Source organism: Puntigrus tetrazona, chromosome 25 (assembly GCF_018831695.1).
Source record: "Puntigrus tetrazona isolate hp1 chromosome 25, ASM1883169v1, whole genome shotgun sequence".
Taxonomy (NCBI): Eukaryota; Metazoa; Chordata; class Actinopteri; order Cypriniformes; family Cyprinidae; genus Puntigrus; species Puntigrus tetrazona.
This window is the reverse complement of record NC_056723.1, coordinates 8,453,022-8,467,862: the sequence shown is the minus strand read 5'-3', so window position 1 is coordinate 8,467,862 and position 14,841 is coordinate 8,453,022. Positions and strand designations below refer to the sequence as shown.

At 37.6% G+C, this 14,841-nt stretch overlaps 2 protein-coding genes across 3 annotated transcripts; both read left to right on the top strand.

Annotated features, from left to right (window-relative positions):
- The first annotated feature begins 731 nt into the window (after positions 1-731).
- zpd (zona pellucida glycoprotein d) lies at positions 732-3,919 on the top strand. 2 transcript variants are annotated; one of them, XM_043227537.1, is made up of 9 exons: positions 732-889; positions 969-1,017; positions 1,110-1,214; positions 1,536-1,744; positions 1,828-1,985; positions 2,340-2,582; positions 3,013-3,196; positions 3,278-3,383; positions 3,462-3,919. In XM_043227537.1, exons 1-9 carry the CDS (start codon positions 866-868, stop codon positions 3,572-3,574), a joined length of 1,191 nt encoding a protein of 396 aa, XP_043083472.1. In that variant the 5' UTR covers positions 732-865; the 3' UTR covers positions 3,575-3,919. The 2 variants fall into 2 exon arrangements, with proteins under 2 accessions (XP_043083472.1, XP_043083473.1); XM_043227538.1 differs by lacking the exon at positions 1,110-1,214.
- A 119-nt stretch (positions 3,920-4,038) lies between these two features.
- On the top strand, positions 4,039-12,330 carry mmp15a (matrix metallopeptidase 15a). Its single transcript, XM_043228397.1, has 10 exons — positions 4,039-4,617; positions 5,722-5,870; positions 6,272-6,394; positions 6,490-6,794; positions 7,003-7,164; positions 7,906-8,174; positions 8,352-8,490; positions 9,534-9,681; positions 10,372-10,487; positions 10,826-12,330. The coding sequence occupies exons 1-10, from the start codon at positions 4,501-4,503 to the stop codon at positions 11,251-11,253; spliced, it is 1,956 nt and encodes a 651-aa protein (XP_043084332.1). The 5' UTR covers positions 4,039-4,500; the 3' UTR covers positions 11,254-12,330.
- The last annotated feature ends 2,511 nt before the right edge of the window (positions 12,331-14,841 follow it).

The window sequence follows — 14,841 nt, the reverse complement described above, 5'->3', positions numbered from 1 at the left end:
CCATTCAAACTTTTTAAATACATTTTAGCATGTCCGTAGTAAAACGTACAAAGTCACCTTCGTCGTACCATCAAAAGCGGTTTTATTGTGAATCGAACCGCAGCCGGCGCGCGAGGTGGCCATGGCAACCCGTTACATTGCACGCGAGTTATTGTAAAGGGTGCGCCAGCAATAAACACGTTGAATAAAATGCACCATAAACACGTTTAAGTCAGAAAGACTGAATCGCGAGGCGAATCACGCAAGTTAAGTTAAAAGCACAAAAGCAGGCACACAAACACATTTAGTAACGTCAAATCTCACTGAAAATGGCCGAATAAGCAGTTTATAATACAAAATGTATTTCTATGTTTTGATCTGTGTGCATTAAATTACATTTGGATGTAAATGCTCCTTTTCCTGACATAATGGCTTTTCATGTCATGCTACGGCCAAGCATTAATAGCCAAAATGCGGATTCGTCAAGCTAAAACTTGTTATGCAAATGAGATTGGGAAAGCCATCAGTAAGTTTGATTGTATTTAGTAATTTATTTACAGTAAAATATCTTAAAATAACTGCATTGTGTGCATATTTACATTACCAATGAAAAATATTTAGTAAAATAAGGCCCCGCAATCTCCGCCCATGGTCCCGCCCCATAAACGCCATTTCAAATAAGTGATTTGTCATTTAATATGTCATTCAGAGGCATTTGTTACAGGTGTCACTTGTCAAAATAATTTAGCGTGTCCTCGCTGATGTATTTAATCCTTATTTACTTGAACGTGTCCCATTTGACATGACTAAATATTAGGCTTCTTTAAAACGTCTATTTTCTAAAACAAACAAAATCTGAATATTGTATTGTCGAATCCAAATACAAATGACGCACTATCTGAAATCAAAGGTTTCCTTTTTTCCCCAGTATTTCAGTGTCACATTTTAACTTGGTAATTTTTCACTTACTGCAATTTTTTATTTCACAGGTGTTTTTGCATCTTGCAGCGTTGATCTGTGCTGTTGGGAGTGTTTCTGGTAAGGTCACGTGACGGAAATAGTTGATATCCGTTAAGTCTTGTTGTTAAACTTTTTTTTTTTTTTTTTTTTTTTTTTTTTTTTTAATTCAGGTGAGTGTGAGATATCACAATGCTCTGACCCATCTACCTGCACTTTGTCGCAGAGGCGAACCTGTAAATGCGCAGTTGGCTACTTTGGAGATCTCTGTGACCAGGGTAAAGGATGGTCAACCTTATGGAAAAACTGTAACAAGTTGAATTGCTGGTCTTAGCTAGTTTAGACTGATCACCTAGACTGGCATGTTGTTGGTTTTCAAGTTGGAGCCATGTTCACAAGTCTTTCCTATATTCTATATTTCTGTTCAAAACATTAGTTTTAAAGTAATCTGTAAATTTATTCCTAAAATCTATTTTCTATCATCTATATAAAATCTATCTATTCCAAAAAAAAACACCTAAGACTAACACACTTGCTGTTTTGTTTTTTTTTTTGTTATTATTGAACAATAATTTTCAATCACTCTAATATTTCTTAAGTTGCGACAACGAATGTGACGTGTGGCAAAGACTTCATGTCCATCCTAGTGGGGGAAGAGTTCTTCAGGTACTACAATGTGGGAATAGAAGCTGTTCATTTGATTAACGCCAGCTGCCGTGCCCATCGAGAGGAGATCTCTGGATCAGCCTATTTCACAGTGCACACACCAATGGACCAGTACACCGTCTGTGGAGGAAAACCTCTGGAGGTAAAATACTACTTTTCCGTCAAACTGCATAAGCATCAGCATGATGACATTTCATTTCCCTAAATGGCGTTCACTCTAAACAGAAGAACATAACGCACATTGTGTACTCCTTAACGCTGATGTCTGACCCACCTGTCTATGGAAACATTGTGAGAAATCCAGTTGTGCAGATTGAGTACAAGTGCATCTATCCGCACATCAGAAGACTCAGCCTGGCGTTTCCCATCATCTCTTTCTCCAGGTAACGCACTGAAGGAATAAATATTCACCCAAAAATGAAAATTTGCTGAAAATGTACTCTCACTCAAGCCATCCAAGATGTAGATGGGTTTGTTTCTTCATTGGGACAGATTTGGAGAACCATTACGTCACCTGTTCACTAATGAGTCTCCTACAGTGAATGGGTGCCACCAGAATGAATGGGTGACCACAAGACATTGGTGGATTTCTAAATTGCTAAACCGATGAAGAAACAAACATATCTACATTTATAGATTGCTTAAGGGCGAGTAAATGTTGTTGTTGTTGTTGTTTTTTTTTTTTTTAAATTTAAATTCTGCTCAAAGCACATGTTTAACCATGTCGTTTTTTTAAGTGAAAGAATGTTCAAGGTGGATGAAGTGGATGCCAAAGTGGAGATGAGTCTGTTTAAAGATCACACATACACTGAGGCTTTCACCAGTGCACCTACTATTAAGCTTGGAGATCAAATCTATGTCCAGATCCAAGTGACGGAGCCTGAAGATTTCTTCCATCTGAAAGTAAATGAGTGTTGGGCGACTCAGACTCCTCAAGCGGATGATACGTCAGGCTTTAGCCACAGACTGCTTGTAAATGGGTTAGTATTGTGAATTTCATACTTCCTTTTAAATCCAAATCTTTTTTTTCTTCTTTGGTGAAATTTTGCAGATGAAAAGCAACACGGCACACACTCAAACCAAACAGCAATTTATGTAACAAACTTGGACAAATGGTAATAAATTTTGTGAGGATTTTTCTTTATCCTCAAGTGCAACTCTCGGTTGCATGGATTGCTGTATAAAAGGTAAAAACCAGCCGGCAAAATTGACAAACAACAAAGTGTGAACACACTTTTTCTTCTGGTCACTTCCAAACCAAGTTCCATTAATTGTTTGGGTTTTCCACACAAATCGCACTCTAAATGTGAAATCGGTGGCTCATAATAACTTTCTCATGAGAGTCAGTGGAAGTGACAAAATATTTTACCTCTCAGAAATGTCTTCATGTTTTTTCTGAATGTCCTCAAGGTGCACAAATGACAAAACTACTTCATTCGGTAACGATACACCACATCCTGCAGGAAGAAATGGTGAGGGGTCGACTGTCCGTTATTCGTTTGATATGTTTCGGTTTGTATACGAGCCCCACAGTTTCTACTTGCACTGCACTGTGCATCTCTGCACACCTGAAGATGGAAAGTCTTGTATTCCTGTAAGCTATTTATTTATTTTCTTTTAACCTGCTGGTTTCGGACAGTCATATCTTCCATTGATAACCTGATTTTTGTTTTAGGAATGTAGAACCGTATCCAAACGAGAGGTAGTTATGGGTGAACAGACTCGAGGCCTGCTGTCTTATGGGCCAATCAGACGAGAGCTACCAGTCAGACCTATGATAAGTATGGTTATGTAGTGACATTTAATACATTTGATACAATGCTTTTTATGTTTGACCGATATGAATTGTCTAATTTCAGATCTTCTCGCATTGGTCCTTCCACTGGCAGTGATTTGGACTCTGGGCATCTTCCTTTTCATCCTTATCAGTATCGCCAAAGCGGGAAATCGACGCCACATGACGAATAGCTAAATAAATCACAATTTCACCCAACAATGGTTTGTGTTGGGTATAAAAGCTACCTCAAATACACACGCTAACTATATATTAGCATGTTAGCTCTGAGTGACATGATAACGGACCCTCAGTGAACATTTAAAATGTTCTGTCAAAAGTTTTTGAAGTAAAAATTGTGGTGTAAATGTGATTTACAGAGACCATTGATCAATCAGGGCTGATTTTTTTTTTCTCTACTGTATATGAATCCCACTTTGTATTTACAGTACTAAATATGAACAACAGGTGGCAGTGAGAGCTAAAAGTGGAAGCCACATTTACATAACTGTTTTGTTTTTGTTCTTCAAATAAATCAATTTCAGTACAGCTCTTTATTTGCGTTTTTTTTGTTTTTTTTTTTTTTTCAAGAATGCATATTGACTGTTTATTGTGAAACCGTAAACGATGCGCATAATATCACAGAGGTAAACCGGGAAAGTAGGCAGGCTATGGGGTGCGGCTGCGTGCTGGAGATCGGCATGAGATCCTCGTGAGCTTTCATGCTCATATTTGGTGTCCTGCAACAGATTGAGGATCGTTTCGAGGACGCGCCGCCTGGTCCTCGGCGTCTCCAGATGGGTTTATCCAGGCGGTGCTTATATCAACACAAACAATGCAATGCAGACATCAACAAGTAGTCTTTTCATTCAATATTTAATTGGTTCATAGCTGCTGGTCATGCTAATGTTATAGCAGTATAACTGTTTGCAAGGATAACAGTACGAGCGAAACTTGAAGGGATAAGAAAAAACGTGCACTAAGCTGGTGGGTTTGTGGTCCGAGAAGAACAATGACCTTATTTTGGTGATAAAAGACTAGTTCTCCCGGGTTGCGATCTAATCACGCGGTATTTGGGGAGAAGGTTGCGCGTTCATTTCTCGTTGCTGTACCGGAGTGGAGAGATGTCAGTCCGCAGGAGCAGATCGCATCGGTCGCTAAGACCCGTTACTATGATTTTCATCCTGCTGTTTGTCAACATTGCTAAAACAACTGCAGAAGAGGACGCTTTCAACGCTGAGGTTTGTAGACTCGATGGTCTAGAGTTTTGTGCTGAAATACCGGCCATACGGAACGAACTTTGTAGAGTTTAATTGTCTGTAGCGAGTTGTAAAATTCTGTTTGGCAATGCTTTGGTTTTCCAGGATTGGAAATGTGTTCGTTTAAGGTTTAAAACTTGACAATTACGGATAGGTTTGATCGTTTTTTTTTCGCAATTCACACTTTTCAACTCACAGTTTTAATAATATTAGGTTTGCTGCTGTTTGGATAATTGCTCAGCTTTAAATAACTATCATTGTCATTGTCCAAAAATAAAGAATCTAATATATATATATATATATATATATATATATATATATATATATATATATATATATATATATATATATATATATACCTTATTTAAATAAAATGCTGTAACAACACCAATAGTATTTTTTTGTGTGTACTAATCTAATGATCACTCTATTATTGTATTAGGAAGCGTATAACTTATTGGTTACTGGACACATAATTGATAAATGCAAATAAGCTGTTAAAAAATACAAAGACGTTTTGTTGTTTGACATTTTTAAAATAAAAAGCGTATTTTTAAGGTTTCTTTCTACTGCTTACAGGACAATGATGTTTCATTGGGTCTCTGTTATTGAATCCAGTCCTATCTGTTTAGTAACTCTTTGGTCAATTCAAGTCAAGAATTATAATAGGTAGCCTCTGGTGACCATCAGCACATCTATCAGACGGTGTATGTGTGTGTGTGTGTGTGTGTATGTTTAAGGGTATTTTCATCTGTCCCATAGCCTGACCATGTGGCAGTTGTCTAAATTTAAAACACATTCAAATATTTATAGTAATATTCAGTTTACTAAACATTTAAAACTGGTCTCTGGTGGACAAATAATTATTTCAAGTTTAAATTTATCTTAATTCAGACCTCCATAAAATTTCCTCATGGATTCTAACGAATAGTTGCGTAATTAAAAAGCAGCTGTCTATTTATGTCCTCCTGTTCATTTATCTTTTTTCTCCATTGTGTAATCCCATTGTCGTCATGTTTTCTTAGTAGAAATTGTTGCAACACCTTGTCAACTCTCCAATATTTTTCTGTGTGTTGTTCCTTAAAGTCATGGTTGAGGACGTATGGCTACCTGTCCCAGGCTAGCAGACAGATGTCCACCATGCAGTCAGCCCAGATCCTTTCCAGTGCCATTAAGGACATGCAGCGCTTCTATGGCCTGGAGGTGACCGGACACATGGACTTGGCCACTCTTAAGTATGATTTCCTCTTTTTCAACCGCCTGTACAACAACAAGATGATCTCAGTTTGTTTTGATTGTGAGAAAATAGAAAATAGTGATACACTGTACAGTGTAACTAGGCTACGTAGCTTATCCTTACCACTTAATCAAATGATGATCATTAATAAGATAATAATAAATCTATTAAAATATAGTAATAATTCTTGGTACTTATAGTCATTTTAAAATAATGCTACTATTGCTATTTTATATACAATTATACACACACACATATGTAAATACATGTGTATATATATATATATATATATATATATATATATATATATATATATATATATATATATATATATATGTATATGTATCATATTTACATTAAAATACATATATGTACATATATATTTTTTATCTTTTTCAGGGCTATGAAGAGACCACGCTGTGGAGTGCCTGATCATTTTGCGGAGTCGTCAGAAGGAGGTACTCGGCGTAAGCGGTACGCACTTACCGGCCACAAGTGGGATCAGGACAGGCTAACTTACAGGTGAATTAAACCACAAACAAGTTCAGTCTACGCTGATCAAGTTAATGATCATCAAGCTAATGATTAGGGGGAAAAATCTTTATTTTCTGCCCAAGTATTCAGAACCACTCCCCCAAAGTGGGCCAGGAGCAGACCTACGAGGCTATTCGCAAAGCCTTCCAGGTTTGGGAAAAAGTAACACCTCTGGAGTTCGAGGAAGTCCCGTATCATGAGATAAAGAATGGCAGTGAGGGGCCTGACATAATACTACTGTTTGCATCTGGATATCATGGCGATATGTCTCTCTTCGATGGGGAAGGAGGCTCTCTGGCACATGCTTTTTTCCCCGGTACCGGAATGGGAGGAGACACACATTTCGACATAGACGAGCCATGGACCTTGAACCAACGGGAGGGCTCAGGTGTGAACAATTTTCTGCTGTCTTTTTCCTACTTAATTCAGTTTTTATTGTGAATTAGCTTAGAGCTAACCCTCCCACAGAGAATGTTTTAATGTTAGCGGCTTTCGAATGTCTTTGAACTGTTCAGAAACAGATTTATCCCTTTGTTTTTTTCTTCTAGTTTAGTTTATAGTTTAGTCGTTTAATTTGTCCATCTTGTTTGTTGTAGGTGTCGACTTGTTTCTGGTCGCGGTTCATGAGTTGGGTCATGCTCTGGGGTTAGAGCACTCCAACAACCCTTCTGCCATCATGGCGCCTTTCTACCAGTGGATGGACACAGAAAGCTTCTCATTGACTGAAGATGATATAAATGGCATTCACCAGATCTATGGTAAGCTAGTTTGAGGTGCTTCCTCTTGCTTCCTGTTTTTTTAATTTGTTGGACCAATTAATTAAATAATTCACTCATATAGACAAATACATGTTTTTTTCATGTGTTTTTTTCCTGAAATTTATTTACTCCGACACTTGTTTCATTCTTGAAGGAATCAGCATTTTTAAACTAATCTGTTAAATTATTGATTCAATGATTCATTTAGTATGCAAAATACAATAAAGTTTTGTTCCTTGTTAAATCAGTGTTTGTTGATAAACATGATAACTGAGTAATTCACTTTGTTTTCACAACTGTTTCATTCCCAAATGAATCAGCATTATTTTTCATGAATCATTAATAATTCAGTGATTTGCTCCTAAATACAATCACATTTCGTTTTTTTCATTAATACATAGTGATACACTCATTAAGACAGTCACTTGTTTCATTCCTTGATCAGTCATCCAATTTCTTTAGGCTTTGCCACATTTATGATACAGTTGTTATCCTCACTCTGCTGTTTTATGTGCTTTTGGGTTTTCAGTCCAGTTGCACTGACTTCGCACCAATGAATTTCTCAGTGTATGTGTCTTAGTTCGAATCTGTTTTCTCCATTTGAAAGCCTCCCACTGCTGGCTGAATGAGCCTCATGGGCCTTCTTGGTGCTGAATGGAAAAGTGTGTGTCTGTGTGTTCTGTGTCTATGCAGTATGTGATTAGCTAAGTGTGAAAATACATTATGGTTTGGTATTTACAGGACCTCCAGAGACTGTCACCACTCAAGTACCTCCCACCTCAACCCTGTTTACAACCACTGCTGAGCCGGAGCCCACCACTACAACGGCCCGACCGAAAACAACCAGACCCTCATTGCAGCCCACCAGACCCTGGGTGCCTCCAGTCCAGCCCACCAGGAGGTCTCATAAACCCCAGCCCACAGCACGCTCGGATCAGGATGCACCTGACATCTGCGAGGGGAACTTTGACACAGTGACCGTACTGAGAGGGGAGATGTTTGTGTTCAAGGTTAATGACATGCAGTTACAATGTATGAAGAACTATTCTTCATAAAAACACCTTAGTAGCCATAAACCACTAAACCACTAGCAATGCATTTATTTGTTTTTTCTCAAAAGACATAAATTTCCACACATCTTTGTCGTAAGTGTTATGACTAAATGACTGTGTTTATTTTTTTGTCAGGGTCGTTGGTTTTGGAGAGTTAGGAGGAACCGGGTTCTGGATAATTATCCAATGCCAATCTCCTTCTTCTGGATGGGGCTTCCAGAGGACATAGATGCTGCATATGAACGGCATGATGGGAAATTTGTGTTCTTCAAAGGTCTGAATCATATAATAAATGTTAATAAGTTAATTTAAGTGAGGATAATTGTTAAAGCAAGACAAAAGTGTGAAAATTAATTTATTTTTAATAAATAATAAAGTTTTATAATATTAAGAAATGTTATTATAAACTAATAATAATGATAACAATAATAAACCTTTTTTTGAAAAAACTAAAATGCTGATTTTATTAGTGACTAATCACATTCAAAATAAAATTTTGTGTTTACATAGTATAGGTGTGTGAACAGTGCATGTGTGTGTGTGTGTGTATATATATTATTATGTTTTATATAGCATATTTCTTAAGCATGTACATGTATGTTCGTGTATTTATATATGAATATAAATATACACATTACACACATATATTATGTAAATACAGACTTTTATTTTGGATGCAAATAATCACAATAAATTAATTTGACAGCACAAATTTTCATATACATATTTTTATCTTGATTTCTTTTTTTTTTGGCCAGTGAAGCTGTTAATACTGTCATCCAAAGTCATTTTTATGACAGAGTATGACAGACATCTTTAAAATCGACAAAGCATCAAAATCATTTAATATTTCCCAGATATCAATCTCTTTCTCCTTTAAACATCTGTTCCTCTTGCTGTAACAGCATCTTGGAGTCAAATTATGTCACTTGTAAAACTCTCCGAGAGAAAAGAAAGAAAGTCTGGCAGCATCTCAGGACTCCGCCTGCATTGCGTCAGCTTCAGCTCCAGATGCTGACTGCTCTGTTTTCATTTTGAGACAAGAAACCTGGAAAATTAGCAGCAGGGAATGTGTAGTAGAAAGAGATACAGTTATTGTTTTGTTGTTTATGCAGATTTTTTAGGTTTCATTTATGCATTTGTTTGAGGGGAGCTTTGCTTTCGTGCAACACAAAACATCTTCTGTGCAATCTCAGTAATTGAATAGAGGTCTCTGTGATATCATCTCTCAGCCATGCAACCCCTCCCGTTCAAGTCTTTCCATCTAATGTGGCTTTTTTGTCCATTCCCTCTTTGTATTTTGTATCACTCCCGCAGGAAGTAAATACTGGCTTTTCAGAGAAGCAGACGTGGAGCCCGGATACCCTCAGGACTTGTTTCGTTATGGTCAAGGCATGCCTGACAGAGTGGACACAGCAGTGTGGTGGGAGCCATCTGGCTATACGTACTTCTTCAGTGGAGACAGGTAAACATGCTGACCAGATGTGTCAAGTGCTTGAGAGTTTACAACCATTTACAACAACATGTCTTTAGCAGGCAGTTTAAATGGGACTGATAAGAATAATTCACCCCAAAGATCCTGTCATCATGTACTCACCCTCCACTTGTTAAAAAAACTGTAGAAGTTTATTTCTTCTGAAGACATTTTGGTAACATAGTAGTCATTGACTTCCTTAGTATTTTGTTTCATCCGTCCACTGGCTACCAAAACTCTCCTTTTGTGTTCAATAGAAAGTGTTGAAATCAGAAATATATAATAAATATATTTACACATACTATCAAATATAACAGTATAAATATAAAAATATATATAAATATAAATTTTTTTAAATGTTTCTTTTGTCCATAATGATGTTAATGGTTAAGACTGTCACATCAATAATGTAATAATAATATATATAAAATATAAAAATAAAATATTGTAATTTATTACGATTAAATCACAAATTAAAATGCCCAAAACAAGCTTGATTTTTTTTTTTTGTAAGTAAATATGATTTCTTATTTTTCTCTTTTAATTGAACTGGAATATTTTTTGGACTTGTGCCTTTTTGTTTTGTATTTTGTGGCTTCATTTAAAAATATCCTGATCCTTTATGTATCAGGATAGACATAGAATTAAAGTGTTATCTTCCATTACTGCTTTCTTCTGAAGATATTGGCGGTTTAGTGAAGAATCCCGTGCCGCGGATAAAGATTACCCTAAACCAGTGAGCGTGTGGGGTTCCATTCCTGGCTCCCCGAAAGGGGCCTTCCTCAGCGATGATGGAGGTGAGACTGGCTGGGGGGGACGCTGCCTGAGAAAATGTCACAGCTGAATGCATGAAAAACGAGAGACAAGTCCATTAATCCAAAGCTGAGAGGGAAAATGTGATCTCATTGCTAAAAAACTGGGGCGCAATAAGACCTTTGACTTGAAAACGTTCTACTCTCACTTCTAATTTCACGCCATAGTTCATGATTGTCTTTGGCATGTCTTTTTATAGCTGTGGAATTCAGAGCCTGGCTAGAATCTCGTTTGATCAAGCCTTTGCCGATGATTGCATGGAATTATTAGTCACTGGTGTATTTATATACACTAATTAACATTCTAACTCTTTTCCACGCAGCGTACACTTACTTCTACAAAGACACCAAATACTGGAGGTTCAATAACAAGCAAATGAAGGTTGACGCTGGATACCCGAGATCCATCTTAAACGATTTCATGGGCTGTCGGGTGCACTTTGACACAGAACCGGACGTTAAACCCGATCATCGATCTCCAGAGACGAAGGACAAGAATCAAGACCCTGACGACGAAGAAGATACAGAAAACACAACCGACGATGAAGAAGACAGGAAAAAGGAAGTAGATGTCATTCTAAGAGTGAACGAGACGGACGAACACGTCATGACCCTTATTTTGGTGACTGTGCCTCTGGTTCTGGTGCTGTGCATTCTGGGAGTCATATACGTCATCATCACCACACTCCAGAGGAAAGAGACGCCCAAAGTGTTAGTTCACTGCAAAAGATCCCTGCAGCAGTGGGTCTGAAAACATTTGCGCACTCTCGCTAACGAATAACCCAACCTTTCCACACATACGTTTTCTGAGAGACACACACCTTGTCGTTTATGGTGCTCATCCCATCGAAACCCCCGTTCCCCAATGTAGAATTTGCACTTTTGATTGTTTCGTGGTCATTTTTTTATGTTTACGTGATGCGAACGATTCGTCCACTGTGGGAAACGTTGGATGTACGAAAACGAGCTCAGATCAGCACATTTCTTTCACATCCTCTGCTAACCGGCCTCAATAACGGGAGGAAACCGCAAACTCTGTGGCCTTGCAGAAAGCACAGGGTTAAAAGTCAGGCTTAATAAATTGTCTCACGCACATTTAGCAGGGTTTATAGCCTCTTCCCTTGTGGAGCCTTGCCTGACTTGCATTACACAGATGTTGCTGATTTTGGACTTTATGGAGAGAAAAAGAGGGGGATGGGAGGCTTGTAGCCTGCCAGCATTTCCTCTGCCTGAGTTCCACTGAGCGTGCCAAAGACGAGGAGGAGGGAGGAAAGGCGATTCGAGGCGTAGCCGTACTGTCATCGTGACCTACATTAGCGTACCCCTACTTCTTTCTCCCCCCTCAAAGTTTGTCTTCCTGTGGGACTTTCCTTTGTTTTCCCCACTGTACTTCCAGTCTCCCCCAGTTGTGAAGTTTTTGCTTTTGAGAGCCATTTCTGGCCTCGGATTGTGTCCGTCAGTGCCTTTCAAGGCCGAATCTGTGCCTTAATAGTGCAGACCATCGCCACTGTGTTGGAAATGTACTTATTTTCACTGACTTTTTAGTAGACTTTGTGCAGTTGGAGCAAAAAAGTGCTTTTCTTTGTTCATGTGGCCTTCAATGTTTAAACCTGTGTCTTTTATGTCAATATGAATGTGTTTGTGCTTTTTTGTAGTGCCAAGTGAAAAACTCTCCCTTAATTTGATGTTTTATTTGATTTTGGCATTGTTTTGTATTAACAATCGAGTAAATCATGCAGGGCATGTATTGCTTTTGTTCACAGATATTATCTGGTATATAGCTTGCTCACAATAAAATGGAGTTATACGGATGTAAGTATCTCTTTAATTTTGAGCTTCCTCTGCTGATTGTGCACTTCCTTCATTTTGGTTGGAGTACAGTAACACTGTATTTATAGCTTCTATTTTTTATGTAAGCATATCAGTTACTTTATGGTAGCGTTGTGTAAATGTTATTTTCCTGCTATTGTACTGAAGCTTCCAGATGTTGCTGTCTACCTTACTCCAAAATGATATTTTTGCTGAACAAAACACTTACAAACTATAGAAGGTTTGTTATTTTGGCCATAAATCCCTGTTGGAAAAAAACAGTATATTCACTGAACTAGCTTAGCATACTGCTAGCCAATTTGTCATCTTAGCCTTTTTTGTAGGTGTGTGTATATAATGGTACGCAATTTTTTTCAGGGAACCAACATCACACAACGCAAGTCAATTAGCTTGCAAATTTAGCCTTTACCCTGAATCTTTACATTTTGAATACATATTATACATTTGTGTTTGAGGCATTACAGCTTCCCCTAAGGGTAGAAGGTGGACTTAAAAGTAGATTCACACTACTTTTTAGTGACAGGGTCATGTAGTTACTGCATCTACCAGCAGAGGGATCAGCAGTTGAGGCTGCAGCCATTTTTGTTCGTTTTACTTTAGGTCACACCTGCCAAATGAGGCAATTGCTTAATCACCACATTTAACTCCGCCATTGTGCATTTTTGTTTGTCTGTTGATTACAAAATCTTACATCTGATTTTAAACCTTGATCTTAAACAAACATGCAATGACCAACATTTCTCATTTTAATTCCAAAAAAACATTCGCTTCACTCTCTTCCAGCAGTATCCTGTTAGAGGATTAGATTAACTCTCTTCTACATTTCCTCCAATCAGATTCTAGGGCTTGGTGGTGACATGGGCCGGAGATACGCTTTAGGGGCTTACCTGAGATCAGTTTATGGTTTGCCTGAAAACGGCTGTGGTTTGTGTCTGTAAGGCAACAGCTCGCCCTTGATCAGCTGCACTGGCCTTTCGCTAGTTCAGAGCTAATCCTGCCTTCATCTTATTATTGGATCTGCTGCTGTTTAGCTGCTCAAACGTGGCATAGCCATGGCATTGGCTTCCGAAAGCAACAAGTTAAACACGGTCATCCTCAAAAGTCAAAGAATCACAGCAAACTGAGTTACTTATGTAGCATTGGTTGAACCAGAAATACAAAGTTCAGGTGCAGGGCATAGAGAGGCTAACAAAATTAGCATGTAGCATGAATTAGCTTTCTGGATGATAATTTCTCTCCTGTCAACTCTGATTAGTTAATTACACGAAACCCAAATCTTACCAGTTGGGTGTGAGAATGTGTTTCCTTTATGCTGTATACTTATATCTGTAGCTTAGCTACAGGGTTAATCTCTACTAATGACGTAGGCTAGTTTATTTAACTGCAGTTATGCTAGTCCTCATACTGATTCATTATTTTACATGAATCTTTGTCTACATGTATAGTTTGCACAAATCCACTAAACTCTTGATAGCTGATAATACTGATTAGCTGTGTGTGTCACTTTAGGTTCAACTTTAGGTTAAATGTTGTTGTTTTTTTATTTTTTTTTTAAACTGGGGCAGTTAGCAACCTCCCAGAATATGCTTGTAATCACATGGCAACCACTTAGAACACCTTAGCGACCTTTTACCAGCACCCTAGCTACCACTCAGATGATGCCACATCTTAGCATCATGCTGAAAGGTTTTGCTTCGACAAACGCCACTTATTTTCACTTTTCTTAAGGAAATGTACATATTTCTATGTATATAGTATATGCTGTCATTTCAAAAAGACTAGAGATAGAGAATTACACATTATTTTATTTTTTTAATATTAGGTAGATTGTTTTTTTTACATTATAACTTTAACCTAGTTACCAGCTCCCATTGTTTTTAAGTGTCTTATTAGGGGTAGCACTGTCCTTCAAGATTTAATCCCGTTAGCCCAGTGCTGCCGCAATCCTAATCCATACAGATTGCTGAAGTCCGCTCTGAATGGTCTCAATCCCCACGGAATGCACAACCACTGCTAAACATTCAGGTAAAAAAACTTGAAAAAACTGTCTTCCTGTATGGAATCTGTCATTTAGCATGATTTAGCATGGTGCTCGATAAGGAAGTAGTGATTTAGATCTGATGGTTGTTTTAGGATTAGCCAGTGTATTAATCCTTTTTACCATGAGTAAAATTACATTTCCGGACTCACTTTAAATATTTAATATTTTACAATAAGGTTGTAAACCATGCATTAATGCTGTTTAGAATAGTAGTTAACATGAACGTACACCATTTATTAATTCTGCTTGGTCAGTTCTATTGAAAAGTTTAGGGTCAGTAAGATTTGTTTGTTAATTTCAGCAAGACAGCTTTTGTTTGATCGGAAATATAAATAAATAAAATGCAATACTACAATGTATAAATGTTTCAGTGTAAATATGTTTTATTTATTTCTGTGATAAATTACCATTAGCTCAGTCTTCAGTGTCACATCATGCTAATATGCTGATTTGGTGAAAGTTTATTAT

Excerpts from the sequence above, each read along its gene's own strand:
- zpd (XM_043227537.1), top strand. The coding sequence starts at position 866 with ATGACGCACTATCTGAAATCAAAG. Across the intron at positions 1,745-1,827 it reads GTGGAGGAAAACCTCTGGAG|AAGAACATAACGCACATTGT; the intron begins GTAAAATACTAC and ends CACTCTAAACAG. Across the intron at positions 2,583-3,012 it reads CACAGACTGCTTGTAAATGG|GTGCACAAATGACAAAACTA; the intron begins GTTAGTATTGTG and ends AATGTCCTCAAG.
- mmp15a (XM_043228397.1), top strand. The coding sequence starts at position 4,501 with ATGTCAGTCCGCAGGAGCAGATCGCATCGGTCGCTAAGACCCGTTACT. Across the intron at positions 5,871-6,271 it reads ATGGACTTGGCCACTCTTAA|GGCTATGAAGAGACCACGCT; the intron begins GTATGATTTCCT and ends TATCTTTTTCAG. Across the intron at positions 8,491-9,533 it reads GAAATTTGTGTTCTTCAAAG|GAAGTAAATACTGGCTTTTC; the intron begins GTCTGAATCATA and ends TCACTCCCGCAG.